Source organism: Mustelus asterias, chromosome 14 (assembly GCF_964213995.1).
Source record: "Mustelus asterias chromosome 14, sMusAst1.hap1.1, whole genome shotgun sequence".
Classification (NCBI taxonomy): Eukaryota; Metazoa; Chordata; class Chondrichthyes; order Carcharhiniformes; family Triakidae; genus Mustelus; species Mustelus asterias.
Window position 1 is genome coordinate 28,304,441 of NC_135814.1, and position 18,022 is coordinate 28,322,462.

At 43.5% G+C, this 18,022-nt stretch overlaps 1 protein-coding gene across 1 annotated transcript in view; it reads left to right on the forward strand.

Annotated features, from left to right (window-relative positions):
- LOC144504127 (low-density lipoprotein receptor-related protein 1-like) overlaps window positions 1-18,022 on the forward strand; it is a 1,391,705-nt gene that overhangs the window by 1,049,115 nt on the left and 324,568 nt on the right. Inside the window, exons 44-45 of the mRNA XM_078229303.1 lie at window positions 2,335-2,524; window positions 8,746-8,950. Coding sequence (XP_078085429.1) covers window positions 2,335-2,524; window positions 8,746-8,950 — 395 coding nt within the window. The remainder of the gene's footprint in view (window positions 1-2,334; window positions 2,525-8,745; window positions 8,951-18,022) is intronic.

The following is an 18,022-nucleotide window of genomic DNA, read 5'->3' on the forward strand; positions in this document are numbered from 1 at the left end:
TTGGAAGAGACTTGAGGAGGATCTCTTGGGGCTGCCTTTAGTTGTAATTAAGGACAAACCTAAATTTTTAAAGGAACCTCTGAGCCATTTAATGACTTTGCATGTGGCAATTAACAAAAAGGTAATATTATAATGCAGTGTATCACATTGGATTTACAATCTACCCAAAATTAACAGACATTCAAGATGTCAATTGAGATTTTTAAATTGTGATAGTGGTTATTTTAGACATGACATTAAATTTAACCATTGGTGAGAAGTTTAGCAATTTTAGTTTATATAAGACCTGCTTCTGCTCGAGCTTGGAATGAATATATCATGTGGTCATAATCCTTTATATCATTGAAAGAGACAGCACTTTTCATTGTACTTTATCAATTGTTTTAAGATGAAAGTTATATGATTAGATCACATGGTAAAATTATTGTTGAGTAACATGAACTGCGATTAAATCCCTTTCCCATGTGGTCTGGCTGTTATAAAGAGAAGGTAAAGGGGCTGACAGTTTGTTTCCCATAGAAGTATGCAGAAGAATAAAGTCTAATTTAATCCAGCCTGAAATAAGGGAATAGTTTTTAAAAATTCACTTACGTGATGTGGGTGCCGGTGGCTTCGCCAGCATTTATTGCCCATCCCTATTTGCCCTTGCGAAGGTGATGGTGAGCTGCCTTCTTGAACTGCTGCAGTCGCTAAGGCGTAAGCACTTCTCCAGTGCTATGAGGGAGGGTATTCCAGGATTTTGACCCAGTGACAGTGAAGGAATGTTGATACATTTCCTCATCAGGATGGCGAATGACTTGGAGGGAAACCTCCAAGTGGTGGTATTCCCAGGTATCTCCTGCCCTTGTCCTTCTAGGTCGTACTGGTTTTGGATTTCAAAAGTGCTGGATAAGGAGCCTTGGTGAGACCCTGCAGTTCATTTTGTAGATGGTACATGCTGCTGCTACTGTGCATTGGTGGTGGAGAGATTGCAGCAAAACATCCGTATTCCTATACACAAATCCACTCGCTATGAAGGCCAACATACCATTTGCCTTCTTTACTGCCTGTTGTACCTGTGCACTTACTTTCAGTGACTGGTGCACGAGGACACCAATGTCTCGATGAATATCCACCTCTCTCAATTTACACCCATTCAAGTAATAAACTCTCTCCTATTGTTGCTACCAGAGTGGATAACCTCACATTTATTCACATTATGCTGCATCTGCCATGCACACGCCCACACACTCAGCCTGCCCAAATCATGCTGAAGCAAACCTGTATCCTCCTCACAGCTCACCCTTCCACCCAACTTTGTATCATCTGAAAATTTGGAGATAATACATTCAGTTCCCTCTTCCAAACCATTAATATATAATGTGAACAGTTGGGGTCCCAGCACAGATCCCTGCAGAACCCCACTAGTCACTGACTGCCAATCAGAAAAAGACCCATTTATGCAAACTCTTTGCTTCTTATCTGCTAACCAGCTTTCTATCCATGTGCCATGTGCTTTAACTTTACATCGTAGTTTGTTATGTGAGACCTTGTCGAAAGTCTTTTGAAAGTCTAAATAAACCACATCCACTGGTTCTCCTTGGTCAACTCTACTAGTTACATCCTCAAAGAATTCCAATAGACTTGTCAAGCATGATTTCCCTTTTGTAATTACCTACTGACTTTGTCTGATTGTACCACTGCCTTCCAAATGTTGAATTATAAAATCCTTAATAATGGACTTTAGCAACTTCCCCAGTCCCACCGTTAGGCTCACTGGTCTATAGTTCCTTGTTGTCTCTCTACCTCCCTTTTTGAACAGCAGGCTTACATTAGCTACCCTCAAATATGTAGGAACCAGTCCAGAGTCCAAAGAATTTTGGAAAATAACCACCAATGGATCTACTATTTCCAGTGCCACTTCATTGAGTACTCTGGGATGAAGGTTATCAGGATCTGGAGATTTCTCCACCTTCAATCCCATCAATTTCCCCAAAACCATTTCTCCACTAATGCTGATTTCCTTCAGCTCCTCACTAAAATATGTTTCTCCCAGAACTTCTGGTACATTATTCATGTCTTCCTTTATAACGACTGAAGCAAAGTATGAATTTAATTCCTCGGTCATTTCTTTATACCCCGTTATGAATTCTCCAGTTTCTGACTATAAGGGGCCTGCGTTATTTTTTGCCAATCTTTTTCTCTTTATAGAAACTTTTACAGTCAGTTTTTATGTTCCCTATGTTCATATCTCATTGTGGGCAAACTTGTACAGCTTCACATTTCCTTCTCGTTTGATTACATTTACAAACACACAAGAGTTTGTGATTGACTTGTTCACTTTCAATTCAACAGGTGTGGGCTCCGTTGAGGGTCTGGCATATCACAAAGCTTGGGATACTCTTTACTGGACAAGCTCGACAACATCAACTATTTCAAGACATACAATTGACCAAAACAGGTTTGGAGCTTTTGACCAAGAAGTCATAGTTGCAATGTCCCCCAATGACCATCCCCATGTGCTTGCATTGGACGAGTGCCACAAGTAAGAACATCATTTATTTTACTGTTCATCAGATAAATAATTTATGTGCCATTTTGGTATAATACTATTTTTTTCATTATCTAGCACTAAGTAAACAACTTGCAACTTTAAAGGAGTTCATTTATTTTACAATAAATGCCTATTTTCACTTCTTAATCTGTGGAAAGTAAAATCTTCAGTGTTTAGCTAATCTTGTGTACCATAAGAAGGCAAGCAATTGGTCTGCTCTCAATGAAATTCCGGAATTTGTAACTGGACTGTGAGAACTCGAAGAGAACGCACGTTGATTCCATTTCATGGTGCCTCCAAATGAACTGGCTAATATCCAAAACTGGAGAATCAAAACTGCGTTCTACTCTTCTATCATTATATATAGGCATTTTAACAAGCAACATCCTGACGTGGCTCTTGATGACACAATATGTTTGGTAGAATTTATCCCAACAGGAGAGATCACACATTCCTTCACTCTCGTGAATTTTTAGTCTCGATCGTGTTACTTTGGAAAATTGAAAACAAAGGTTCAGCCACAATGAACCCAATTGAAAAGAATTTCTCGTGTAGTAAGTTCTTCCAAAGTCGAGACAATGACAGGCTTCCTGAGACCCAGCAAAGGGAAACAGTGGTGATACCTGGGAAATACTGTCCAATCCGCCCTCTTGGATAGAGAATATTCATGACCAAGGGAGAACGAGAAAGAACAAAATGCAGGCCTAATAGGAAAACATGTATTCCTTCAAAGAAAGCAAACTGATAATATAGTGACGCAATTTGCAATGCCCTGAGGTTACAACATTCAGTATTTAGATGCAAATGCTTCTTTCCCAGTATGATTTCAGGATGCTGTATCATATGAAGCATAACTTTAAGATATGTTGGTAAAATCATATTTTCTCTGCTATACACCAATTCATCTTTTAAAAAACCCCAAATAGTGCAGCCCCCTTTAGAAACAATATTTGTGTGAAAAGAAGTTTGTATTTTGTTTTGGTCTTTATTTTGTTAACATTTGAAAAATGGGTTAAAATACTTAATGAAAAATGTAGTGAAGAACCGATGCCAAAGACAAGTGTTTTTTTTAAAAAGTGGTCTTAAAACCACATCAGCTGTGGCTCAGTTGGTTGCCTTCCTACTTCTGAGTCAAAACTGTAAGGTCAAGACCCACGCCAGAGATTTGAGCTCAGAAATGTAGGTTGACACTCCTATGTGGTACTAAGGGAGATGCTGGAGATGCTGTCTTACACATGAGATGGTAAAACATCATGAGGTGAATGAAACAAATCCCCTGACACTATTTCGAAAAAGAACTGAAAACTGATTATCTGCTCGTTATCACATTCCTGCATGCGGGAGTTTTCTGGCTGCTATATCACAACAGTGTCTACCCTTCAGTAAAGTACTTCCCGGGCTGTAAAGTGTTTTGGGATGTTTTGAGGTTAATAAAGTCACTATGTAAATGTAAAGATTTCTTTCTGTTGCTCAATTAACACTTCTTAAATCGATTTGGATAAAAGATTGAATTGCAACTTTCAAAAGTATTTTATTTTGCAACTGTAGTATGTTGAGCCATAAAATTGATTTGGCACAAATCTTTAAGTCCATGCTGGTTTTCTGTTGGTCAGTCCCAGATAGAACCAAATTATTTCTAATTGCTTCCAGTGTTCAACAGAGGTTACAATCATTAGCTTTATATTGATGGAATAAGAATGGCTATGCAAAATTGATGGGAAGCTGGTTAGATGATTTCATTCTCTGGGGACAATGCAATTCAAAGTTGAAATATTGCTTGCAGCTTAGTTACCTTGCTTTGAACTCACCCAGGCAGATGAGGTAGAGTTGTTTCCTCTGAAGTCGGAGGTCTTAAATCAGTTCCTCCGGCCAGTGCAGATCCCTGTTTCAAATTAGCAGTAATTTACAATATCACTCATAACAATAGGAACTATGAGGGATACAAGTGTAACTTTTATATGGTGCCCTCAACTTTTTATTGACCAGTTTTAATGAAACATTGTAAGTGAAGCTCTTTCTTTTATATATTTTGCACATTGTTGCTTCATAACAACCATGAGTAAAAACAAATGGGCCCGAATCTTCCAAAGAGTGGCAATCACAGTCAGATTACCACTCGGCTCCTATTTCTTTACACAGCTCTGGAGCTCCACATTTCTCACCCAGCATTCTGAATTGGGCCTCTTCAGAAATAGCCTGTTCTTGAGTCCTTCTTTGTAATGCAGGATCAAAGCTACGTGCCCCGCTTTGTACGGCACTAGCTTCCATACTTTGCTAAGTCTTCATTTGCCAACACTGTGCAAAAGCTTTGCGATATTTAAGGAGCTTTTCACTGTATTACTGAATGAGTGTGAGTGAGGTAAGTGGGTAGGATGATAGGGCAATAGCATGCCAGCTGTGCAGGCATGAGTAGGGTGGCAGGGTAATAAGTGGTATGGTGGGTAGGTTAGCAGAAGGGCAGGGTGGCAAGCTAATAGATGCATGTTGGATAAGGTGGCAGGTTGGTAGGGTGGATAGGTTGCCAGCTGTGTAGGGTGGTGAGGTTGGGTGATGTCAGGCTGGGAGAATAATCACAGGGTCATAAAATCCCTACAGTGCAGAAGGAGACCATTTGGTCCATCAAGCCTGCACCGACAACCATCACACCCACGGCCTATTTACCCTGCAAATCCCCTGACGCTAAGGGGCAATTTACCATGACCAATCAACTTAATTTCTGCATTGTTGGACTATGGGAGGTATCCAGAGCACATGGAGTAAACCCAAGTAGATCCGAAGAGAACATGCAAGCTCCACACAGACAGTCACCCAAGGCTAGAATTGAACCTGAGACCCTAATGCTGTGAGGCAGCAGTGTGCCACCGTGCCGCATCGTGAGAGGAGTCAGAGAGTCGGGGCAATGGCGGAGGGTCGGGGTTATCAGAGGGTCTGTCGAAAAGTCAAAAGGTTGGGGGGAGAGACGGTTAGGGAGGAGTCGGGGAGTCTGGGAGACAAAAGGTTGGGGTTAATCAAAAGAGATCTGACGAACTATATAAAAAAGAAACGATGTAATACTATAGCAGCAAAATTCCAAGATTTGGCTGTGCCTTGCAGGATTCAAAAGTCTAGCTGTTGAAACATAAAAATAATTGGATTAAAAAAAAACACAATTTGGAAAAAATATAGCTTTCAGATAAGGGGCCTGAAATTGATCAGCTGAAATTCATCTTCTGCAAACTGAGTGAAAGCATATTGACAGCTCATTTTACACTCTGTCCAATTTTCCTTCCCACAACGGGTGATTTCTCAGCTCCTATCTGTTGTGTATTACATTTTATAAGTAGGTCCCAATGTTAAATTTAAAAAAAGAACTCGCAGCTGTGTGAAGTTTTTAATGAATTACCTCCTGAGGGCTTCAAAGTTAAAGAACTTTTGTAGTGAGTTTGTCACTGCTGTGATGTTAGCAAATACGCCAGTCAATTTGCACACAGCAAGGTTCCACAAACAACAGTAAGATAAAAGACTCAATTATCTGACTCAGTGATATTGGTTTTGGGGTAAATGCTGGCCAGAATATTGAGAAAACGTCCATGCTTTTCTTCAACTAGCGTCATGGGCTAATTTAAGTCGACCTGGTTCGTGAAATGGAGCTTCAGTTTAATTCCCCATCTGCCAGCCTCAGTCCCACCTCCATATCAGGGCCTTTCCTTATTTATTGTCACAAGTAAGCTTACATTAACACTGCAATGAAATTACTGTGAAGATCCCCTAGTCGCCACACTCCGGTGCCTGTTTAGGTACACTGAGGGAGAATTTAGCATGGCCAATGCACCTAACCAGCACGTCTTTCGGACTGTGGGAGGAAACCGGAGCACCCGGAGGAAACCCACACAGACACAGGGAGAACGTGCAGACTCCGCACAGACACTGACGCAAGCCAGGAATCGAACCTGGGTCTTTGGCGCTGTGAGGCAGCAGTGCTAACGACTGTGCCACTGCGCTGCCCCTGCCCAAGGTTTGTGGAATGAGGCTTCACTGACCCTCTGACTCAGAGTGGAGAGCACAATTGTTGTCTGCATTTCTTCCTTTCCTGTTTCTGCTGTTCATTTTCTGTCGCTTCAACTGTTTGAATAGTTTTAAATGGATCTGTGGAGAGAGAGATGCATTACAGTATTGTGACAATTCAATCTTGTCAGATAATCAGGAAACAACTTCCAATGGAAAATAATAAAGTCTGATTCACAAAGTATAACATTCCTGTTATGTTTTGTTGTGAAATATGCGCTTAACTGAAAATTCTTTAATCTGAAGTATCTATTAATTTACATTGAAATTATGCACAAATTGCACTTGCGCTTGTTTTTAAATTGCTCAAATCAATTTAATGGATAATTTGATTACTTTTCAAGGAAAAGCCTCTTTGATTAAACAGTGTTAGACTAAATGGGGGTGATTCTCCCAACCCTCTGCGTTGCTCTTGCAGTGCAATGGCCAGGAAACAAGAGCAGAGGCCATTTAGCGGACTGCCTGCTGGATGTCATGGCATCCACTTATCTAGCTCCAAGATTTTTTGGGTAATTAGCTGACCTACATATTGAAATAGACATTTGCCTTTCATTAGCAGGCCTAGGACTGATGTCTCCGGGCCTGCTAGCATCCTCCCACCCCCGCCAGGAGTTATTCACTCCAATGGTGTTTACAACTGCTCCCCATAATGGGGAGGAGGCAGCTTGACCCTGCTGAAGGGGACAGAGGCCATTTAGGACCCCCAGAAGGTCGAGGGTAAGGAGGGTGCCCCTTGGGCAGTGCCTGCGTGGCCTCTGATACTGCCCAAGGGACAAACTGGCAATGCCCAAGGGGCACCTTGGCACTGCCCACTGGGCAGTGCCAAGAGGTAGAGCCAGAGGGGGTGGGGCCTATTGTGGGGCTGAGCCTATAGGGGCGTGATCAGTGGGGGTGGGGGGGTTCCGCAACCGCTCCGCACAGGGATCAGCAGCAGAGAGAGGGAAGGAGGTGATTGGGGCTGGCCATCCGAGGGGGGGAGGGACTGCCAGGGGCGGGGGGGAGTTAGTGAGATCAGGGTTGTCTGGGAGGGAGCGGGGAGGGGATATCGGGGCTTGCCCGGAGAGGTCCAGGAGGCCAGCGATGGGGGTGGGGTGGAGGGTTCTAAAGGCCAGCAATGGAAGGTTGTGGGGCTGGAAAGCTCAATTGCTGGCCAGCGATCAGGAGAGTGACAGTGAAGGGCCACTGCACATATGCTGACAGATCAGCGTGTGCACAGTGACCCACTCACCCCTGCGCTACTGGCCTCACCAGTGGGAATAGGTCTCACAGCAGCAGGAACCAGGTTCAATTCCGGCCTCGGGTGACTGTCTGTGTGGAGTCTGCATGTTCTCTCTATGTCTGCGTGTGTTTCCTCCGGGTGCTCCTGTTGTTTTCCACAGTCTGAAAGACATGCTGCATAGATGCATTGGCCATGCTAAATTCTCCCTTTGTGCTTCCAAAAAGGTGCCGGAGTGTATCGACGAGGGAATTTTCACAGTAACTTCATTGCAGGGTTGATGTAAGCCTACTTGTGACACTGATGAATAACTTTGAACTTTAAACCTAATCGAGGTCTTTAAAATTATGAGAGGCTTTGACAGAGTGGATACAGAGAGAATGTTTCCTCTTGTGAGGAAGAGCATAATTGGAAGCCACCAAAATAAAATAGTCACCATGAAAGACAGCAGAGAATTTAGAAGCACCTTCACCCAAAGAGAGGTGAGACTGTGGTTGAAGTGACTGGAATAGATGCACTTAAGAGGAAGCTAGACAAACATATGAGGGAGAAGGGAATAGAGGTTTATGATGATAGATTAAGATGAGGAAAGATAGGAGGAGGTTCGAGTAGAGCCTAAATACTACATGGACTTTTCTCTCTGCTGTGTTTCCTCTGTAATTCTGTGAATATCTTCCAGAATCATGACGGTTATAGTAATATTGCATGTCATGAAAGCCAGTTCAAGTATTCTCTCTGTGCTAAACAACGATGACTGAATTTTAGGTGGTACAATGTTTATTTGTCTTGCCAGCTAAAGATATAACAGTATAAAGTATGTATCACTGGAGGTTTTTAATTGGTTGATGAACTATTATATGACTTTTCCTATGTTAGAGTCAAGGTACTCTTTACAAACAATCGAACTCTTTAGCGAGATTTGACATGCTGTTGTATTTTCAACCTGGTGCAGCTTAATGTTCTGGACAAATTGGAATGAACAGCAGCCAAGTATAATGAAAGCAAGCTTGTCTGGAGGAAATGTTCAGATCATTGTCAGCACTGACATTTTCACACCAAATGGACTTACGATTGATCACAAAGCGGAGAAACTGTATTTCTCTGACGGCTCTGTTGGAAGGATTGAAAGGTGCGAATATGATGGGACACACAGATATGTAAGTCAATAATTTTACCTTCTAATCTAAAACTTTAGGCTGCGTCTTATTCCATCTGTCAGACTGCTCAATGAATTAGAAAGTGTTTTCACTGCTTGTTCGATAGGCTAATGGTGCAGACATTTCGCACGTGCACCCTGCCAGTGAAATGAATGACCAATTTGCTTTTTGGTGGACATTGAGCAGACAGGCAGTTAATTTCCGCTGGGTGATTCACCGACCGATACTCCATTTGGACCCCAAAGTCTTCACTTGGTCGTCTGACCAGGCAGCAAGGACAACTTGCTGAAGCTGGCAGGCTTCCCAACTGCAATTTTAAATGCGTCCTGATTACGAAAAGGCGTTTTAGTTTCCTGGTCAGGAAAAAGAATCCAGAACCAGAGGATTACATTTAAGGAAATTTTTTTTTTTAACTTGCCTTGTGAAACCAGCTGGGATGTGCATTCAGGCCTCAGAAGGAAAATATTGACCGCCACTGTCACACCGTTTTTCATTTCCAGGAGACCGTGATGAAGCTCCCCTCCTCTGCAACTTATCATTTTGCAATTGAGCTTCCTGGCATCCAAACTTCCCCTCCACTGGCCAGTTGTTGTTTCCTGGCTGTTTTGGGCACATAGTTGACAGGAGGCATGCACAAGCTAAAACCACATAAATCTTGAGCTGCCAATTGATCAATGGAGTTTGGCACTCACCTTTCCCACTGCCTGATCAAATCACACTCCAAGTTCAAATATAGACTTCAGAGATGAAAAACTAACTACCTCGCCAAACAGACAAGTGCATTTGTGGTGATGAATATACAAGTACACTCAATATTTGTTATTTTGACAGGGATAAACAACAGTAATAATTGCATTTTGCCTTTAATGTAATAAATTGTCCTAAGGCAGAGAGCAAGGGATGTCCAGATTAAACTGCATTTATTTCAATGCAAGAGGCCTGACGGGCAAGGCAGATGAACTCAGGGCATTGATGGGTACATGGGACTGGGATATTATAGCAGTTACTGAAACATGGCTAAGGGACAGACAGGACTGGCAGCTCAGTGTTACAGGATACAGATGCTAGAGTAAAGATAGAACAGGAGGTAAGAGAGGAGTGGGAGTTGCACTTTTGATTAAGGAAAGCATGACGGCAGTACTGAGAAGGGATATTTCTGAGGGTTCACCCACTGAGTCTAGAGGGTAGAATTGAGAAATAAGAAGGGGGAAATCACTTTGATAGGATTGTACTATAGGCCCCCAAATAGTCAGCGGGAAATTTAGGAGCAAATATGTAAGGAGATTGCAGATAGTTCCAAGAAAAATAGGGTGGTAATAGTAGGGGATTTTAACTTGCACAACATTGACTGGGACAGCCATAGTATTAGGGGTTTGGATGGAGAGAAATTTGTTGAATGTATTCGGGAGGAATTTCTCATTCAGTGTGTGGATGGCCCGACTAGAGAGGGGGCAAAACTTGATCCCCTCTTGGGAAATAAGGAAGGTGTTAGTGAGGGATCACTTTGGGACCAGTGACCATAAGTCCATGAGTTTTAAGATAGCTATGGAGAATAACAGGTCTGGCCCAAAAGTTAAAATTCTAAATTGCGGCAAGACCAATTTTGATGGTATTAGACATGAACTTTCAAAAGTTGATTGGGGGAGTCTGTTGGCAGGCAAAGAGATGGCTGCTAGGTGGGAGGTTTTCAAAAGTGTGTTTAACCAGGGTTCAGGGGAAGCACATTCCTCTTAGAGTGAAGGGCAAGGCTGGTCGAAGTAGGGAACCCTGGATGACTCAGGATATTGAGGCCCTCGTCAAAAAGAAGAAGGAGGCACATGACACGCATAGGCAGCCGGGATCAAGTGGATCCCTTGAATATAGAGGGTGTAAGAGTAGAGTTAAGAGAGAAATCAGGAGGGCTAAAAGGGGACACGAGATTGCTTTGTCAGATAAGGCAAAGGAGAATTCAAAGAGCTTCTACAAATACATAAAGGGGAAAACAGTAACTAGGGAGAGAGTAGGGCCTCTTAAGGATCAACAAGGTAATCTATGTGTGGATCCACAAGAAATGGATGAGATCCGACATGAATATTTCTCATCAGTATATTGGTAGATCAAACCAGGGCAGGACTTATTCAGACAATGGGAGGTCATTGGGGAGAGCTATAGAACAAAGAGATCTAAGAGTACAGGTTCATAGCTCCTTGAAAGTGGAGTCACAGGTGGACAGAATGATGAAGAACGCGTTCGGTATGCTTGGTTTCATTGGTCAGAACATTGAATAAAGGAGTTGGGACGGCTTGTTGAAGTTGTACAAGACATTGGTGAGGCCACACTTGGAATACTGTGTGCAGTTCTGGTCACCCTATTATAGAAAGGATATTATTGAACTAGAAAGAGTGAAGAAAAGATTTACTAGGATGCTACCGAGACTTGATGGTTTGAGTTATAAGGAGAGGCTGGATAGACTGGGACTCTATTCCCTGGAGCGTAGGAGACTTAGGGGTGAACTTATAGAGGTCTATAAAATAATGAGGAGTATAGATCAGCTCGATGGTCAACATCTTTTCCGAAAGGTAGAGAAGTTTAAAACTAGAGGGCATTGTTTTAAGGTGAGAGGGGAGAAATACAAAAGGGTCCATAGGGGCAAATTTTTCACATAGAAGGTGATTAGTGTCTGGAACAAGCTGCCAGAGATAGTAGTAGAGACGGGTACAAATTTGTCTTTTAAAAAGCATTTAGACGGTTACATGGGTAAGATGGGTATAGAGGGATATGGGCCAACCGTGTGGGCAATTGGGACTACCTTAGTGATTTTAAAAAAAGGCTGGCATAGACATGTTGAGCCTAAGGGCCTGTTTCCATGGTGTGAACCTCTATGACTCCATGACTCCAGAGGTGTATATTTAAAAAAAGCATGATATTCAGCCACATAAGGAGATATTAGGTCAAATGACCAAACACTCGGTCATTTAAGCAGTGCCTTAAGGAGGAAACTGAGGGACAGATGCAAGGCGGGGTATGGAGGGCATTGCATGTCTTAAGTCCTAGGCAGCTGAAGTCACCACCACACAGATTATAGTGATTAAATAAGGAGGCTCAAACGGCCAGAGTTAGAAGAGTTCAGATGACTCAGAGGTGACTGAGGCTGATGGAGATTACCAAGATAGGGAATGGTGAAGCATTGGAGGAATTTGAAAACAAGGATGAGAATTTTAAATGTCAAGATGTGGCTTGTAGATCAGTGAGCACAGAGGTGAGTTAAGTGAAAAGTAACCGTTCTTGAGTGACTTTATCGAGATGTATTAAATTATATGGGGATGGGACTGAATATATAGAAACAGACAGTTTCAGTGACAGTTTAACATGAGTGGACATAGATATAAGATTAAAGGTAAATGATTTAGGACAGAAAGCCAGAGAAACATCTTTATGCTGAGGGTTGAGAGACATTGGAAAGCACTGTCAGAATTAATGGTTGGGACAGGATCATGGGTGGAATTTTCTTCTCCCACCACCAATGGGAATCATGACGAATGGGAATGCAAAATTGGGAATGAGGCCAAAAGTTGGATATGCGGCTAAGGAAAATAAGTCAGAATTTTAGCTTAAGTCTTTCATGCCAGCCTAATGGCAGGTCGACTTTCCCGCTGATCTGTATCGGGAATGCCATTCTGCATGCATCAGCATGTCATGAATACTCATTAACCTCACAACTGGCAGAAATCACATCCACCCTCCTCATTCAGTGCCACATCGATGGGCACCTACCCACTGCACTTTACTCATGCATAAACAAAGCATTTGCCTACCTTTCACTGTGCGGCTGTCATCTGTCATCACTGCTTTGAATCCTGACCTTTGGCAAAGTTGCATAATCAGGTGGGATCCGGGGTGGGGTGGCACTGAACCCAGAGAGACTGTGGTGGAGTGGGCAGGCAGGGCAGCACTGAACCCAGAGAGACTGTGGTGGAGTGGGCAGGCAGGGCAGCACTGGAGCCAGAGAGACTGTGGTGGAGTGGGCAGGCAGGGCAGCACTGAACCCAGAGAGACTGTGGTGGAGTGGGCAGGCAGGGCAGCACTGGAGCCAGAGAGACTGTGGTGGGATGGGCAGGCAGGCTGGCACTGGACCCAGAGAGGTTTTGCAGGCACATGTTCCCCCTGTAGATGGGGAACATGAAACTGATGGGGGTGCGGGTGCAGGGTTACTCAAAGCTCTTGGAGCATGGTCTTTGTATGTGATAGTACAAACAGCCTCAAAATGAGGAGGGGTGAGGTCCATGTGAAAGATAGGATCACCTACAGTAATGGGTTCAGGGGGAGAGATAGGAATGTCCACAACATTTACGATTTACACGGTACGGTGGCACAGTACTGCTACGTATCAGCACCAGGGACCCGGGTTCGATTCCCAGTTGGGTCACTATCTATATGGAGTCTGCATATTCTCCCCGTGTCTGTGTGGGTTTCCTCTGGGTGCTCCGGTTTCCTCCCACAGTCCGAAAGATGTGCTGGTTAGGTGCATTGGCCATGCTAAATTCTCCCTCAGTGTACCCGAACAGGTGTGACGACTTGGGGATTTTCACAGCAACTTCATTGCAGTGTTAATGTAAGCCTATTTCTGACACTAATAAATAAGCTTTTTAAATTTTAAACTTTTTTAAACTTCATGGACTCCAGGATCACTGGGGGAGACTGCAGTGTGCATGGAAAGAGATTTACCAGCATATTGTGCGGTTCCAAAAGGATCGGAGGGACTTCCACAGTGATGAGGGAGGCTGGAAGCTGGACTCAAAGTAAAAGTACAGCACCGCCATGTTGACCACCCAATGGAATGAGTTAAAAAAGGCATTGAGAAGAAAATTACCAAGGGAGGGGTCAGAGGCCATGTGGGAGGAGTCAATGGTTGGACTCATGGGCCCATTCAAAGATCAGCCTAATTATTTCCACATGAGAGCACTGGGATCAGTGCTCATTGGAAACAGTAATGAAGACCTATTGAAAAGGTAATGAATGGGGAACCCTAAATCATGGTGGGCTTTGATGTGATTTCACGCTGGAGCTTGCTGCTATATTTGTGTTGGTCTGATTGAGCCTGTTGCAGTCAGAGAAATGCGAGAAAGGAAGAGCGATCGCATCATTAAAGAAGTACAGTAGCAGGAGATTTACCATATGTAAGATGGTCCACATGACACTGCACATTGTATTTTGGACATAGTTTCCAGGGCACAAGGCTTCCAAACATTCCAGCAGTGCAAAGCTGGGCTGAATTCAGATCAAATGAAGCAGTCAGACTGTGTCTTGGATTCTGAAATCCCTGTTCCTCGTAACCCGCTGTCTTTGACCCTCTCCAACACTATTTGTGATTGTGCTGTCAAGTTGCTGGTGCGATTAATAGGCACCTATGATCCTTGAGTTAGCTCCTCAGCTGCAAAGTTGGAATGGGAGTGGCAGTTAGCTAGGATGGCAAGGTAGCATAATAGTTAGCACTGCTGCCTCACAGCACCAGAGACTTGGGTTTGATTCCTGGCTCGGATCACTCTTGTGCGGACTTTGCACATTCTCCCCGTGTCTGCTTGGGTTTCCTCCGGGTGCTCTGGTTTCCTCCCACAGTCCAAAAATTTGGTGGATTGGCCATGCTAAATTGACCCTTAGTGCCAGAGGGATTAGCAGGGTTACGGGGATGGGGCCTGTGTGATTTGAGGTCCATGGGCCAAATGGCTTTCTTCTGCACTGTATGGATTCTATAATAAGTGCAGCCCAGGATTTCACTCTGGATTTTGGCCTTGGAATGGGAGATTGATCATTGCAAGATAAGCTGCTTTCAATTGTTTGATCTAAGGTGGTTGGGTCCAGACTGAGGGATTGGCTGGAGGTTTGTTTTGGTCTGCTCCTACTGGTGTCTGGAAGAGAGAGAAGATAGAACTGGCTCCTGAGTAAACACGATCAAACTTTTAATTTAACTCATGATGTGTTCGACTAATGGAGGGCCCATCTGTACTGCTTTGTTGGGGGAGACTAATCTTACCTGATCACAGGAGCGAACACTGTCCTCTCCTGGCAGCTCAGCAGCCTCCTTCTCAAATGCAGTCAGCTCCTCTATTTTAGAAGATCCTCACTGGGATAAGATCTCTCCTTCTTGTTGTGGGCAAGCTCTATCTGCACAAAGTCAAATGGAATGGAATGTGATGAGAAGGGATGGAATAGACTTTGGAAAGCATGCATGGTTGCTGTGTGTACTCTACCATCCCCAGTAAGAACATATCATGTTGAATGTGCAGGATGACACATGAGATGGTGGTGATGTTAAAATGTGTGTGGGACATTCAGTGTGGATGTTTGAGATCTCTGTGGACTGTAACCATTAGAGCACCTGATGCTCTTATCAAAGTGAATCCAGAATTAGTATAAGGTTGACTTACCCTGGCAAAGCGGGCAAGATCATTCATCCTCTTCCTGCACTGCAGCAAATTTCTTTTCTGTGTGCCATGGGCACAAGCTCCCCTGCTGACCTCCTTCCAGGTCAGCAAGGTCAAATTAGTTGCCCTCTTGCTTCTCCACCTTCTCCCAAAATCTACGCCTCAAGGAAAATCAAAGGACCCTTAACTGTATCTTCTCCTTATATCGAATACGCTTGTGTGTGTGTAAATACATATATTCTGTGCCAAATCACTCTGTAAGCAAATAGCATTTTTTAAAAAATATATTTATCTCGAACCACTTGGGTTATTCACACTGATTAATTATTTTCCTAAAACATGCTTTTTGTCCATGTTGAATATTTCATGATATTTGCTATCAACATTCTGCACTGCCATTTACTTTCTTATTAACTGTAATGGAAGATATATTTTAGCTTTCGATGAACAAACAGAAGCTTAAAAAAATTCAGATCAAATAATTAAGTGAGTGCAATAATTAAGTTTTTTTATTGCGTATTCATTGAATCTACGTTTTTGAGGTATACTCGCAGCATAATTTCCTATTTAACCATCTGGATCATGGGGCAGCACGGTAGCATTGCTGCCTCAGAGCCAGGGACCCGGGTTCGATTCCAACCTTGGGTGACTGTCTGTGTGGAGTTTGCATGTTCTCCCCGTGTCTGCGTGGGTTTCCTCCGGGTGCTCCGGTTTCCTGCCCCAGTCCGAAAGATGTGCAAGTTGGGTGGATTGGCCTTAGTATTGCTCCTTAGTGTCCCAAGATTTGTACATTTGGGTGATTAGTGGGATAAATGCGTGGGGTTAGGGGATAGGGCAGGGGGGTGGGCCTGGGTTAGATGCTCTGTCGAGAGTCAGTGCAGACTCACTGGGCCAAGTGGCCTCCTTTTGCACTTTAGGGATTCTATGGCACTATGTAAATAAGTAGGCTGATCATAATCATCACAGTTACAATTTTCCACCCTGGTGTCACTCAAGGTTTGACACAGGGGGAGGAATTTTTCTGGCTGTGTGGTGGTGGGAATGGAGTCGAAGAAAATAGTGGGATGTTGTGTTGAAACATCTCCCTGAAGCATTCATACTGCCAGAGAAGTTTCCCATCAGCTGGCAGGGACCTTGATCTGCTGCCCACTGAAAGAAAGAGGGCAGCTAATTGTCATAGTTGAAACCCCAATCAGGGGACAATTTAGATTGCCCTCGACTTTTTGTCAGCGGCAAAGAAGCACTGTCATAGTCCGTGAGACCATCAGAACCAAAGACTCCATGGTGCAAAGAGGGTGCAGTGACAGGGAAAAGCCTCCTCACCCCTTAGCCCTCACTAGCCATTCTGAAGGTGGTTACTCTCCAATCAGAAGGGCCTGTCTGTTGGCTCCTCTGAACTTTTATTTGAAACTTACCTATCAAAGGGCACCTCCCTGATTAGGAGAGTAGCATTGGCAGTTCCATCCACTGTCCTTAAATGGGTGGTAAGCACAGAATGTTATGTGCAAGAGTGTTCCAACTTCAAACACTGGTTTCCCGTGGTGTATTGTTTTTTTTTGGATATTAGCGAGACTCATTTGCAGAAACAGTGAAGACTCAGATCTCTCTTTCAGTTAACAAACAATAAAGGTATTTATTAACATAGACGAAAGATAATAAAATGGTACAAAGAACAATCTCGTACTTCAGCAAATTAACAGTAAGCACATAATCCCTCAAAGACTGAAAACCTAGAAGTATCTGTTTCTCCCATACCTAAACTCTGCTGAGACCGCCTTTCTCAAACAATAACCATAAACCTACTGGTCAAATCTAGCCAGTGAATACCACCCCATACAGTTTAAGTGACCATGACTTGGGAAAGGTCTACAATTCGGTGAAGAAAATGAGGGGCGAGATTCTCCAGCCTCCCAGCCGCATGTTTCCCGGTGATGGAAGGTGGCATGCTATTCAATAGCAGTGAGATTCTCTGGTCCCACTGCTGTCAATACAATTTTCCATTGATGTCTCCCCAACGCCACAATGAAACCCACGGGTGGGGTTGCGCTGCTGGCGGGTCCAGAAAATTGCGCTGGCGTGAACAGCTGGTGAATTCCAGCCAATATTTTGCACAAATTGGCTTGCCTTTAGCACCTCACCTCTTGCTGAGCTGTTTCCTGAAGATGACTGCCTCTCTCTCTCTTGCTGCTGCTTCTTCAACACTCATCTGTATCTAACCTGCTTCCTGGCTCACAACCCTCTGAATATTAATTGCATCAATTGCAAAGTACACCCTCTCTTTCTAATAGGTGCTGCCCAGAAATGCTTCACAAAATACATGGAAGTTTTATTTTACTTGTGTTAAAAAAAACTAATTTTAATAGCATCCTACCATTTTGTGACAAGAGTCAATTCGGAAGATGCCTTCCAGGATTTTCCCTGTGTCAGTCCTGCGGCCACCAATTGGGACTCTATTTGATAGCAACATATGGATCCATAAGACTGTTGGAAAATTTAGACCATGAGGAGTGCAAATACAAAAAGGGCAAAAGTGTAACTAGGGAGAGAATAGGACTTCTTAAGGATCAACCAGATGTGGTGAACCATAGTTGGTTACCACTATGAGTGCTGAGCCATGGATGGTCAGCACTATGGGTGTTTGTAGATATGTTACTGTAGTACTGTTGGTGTT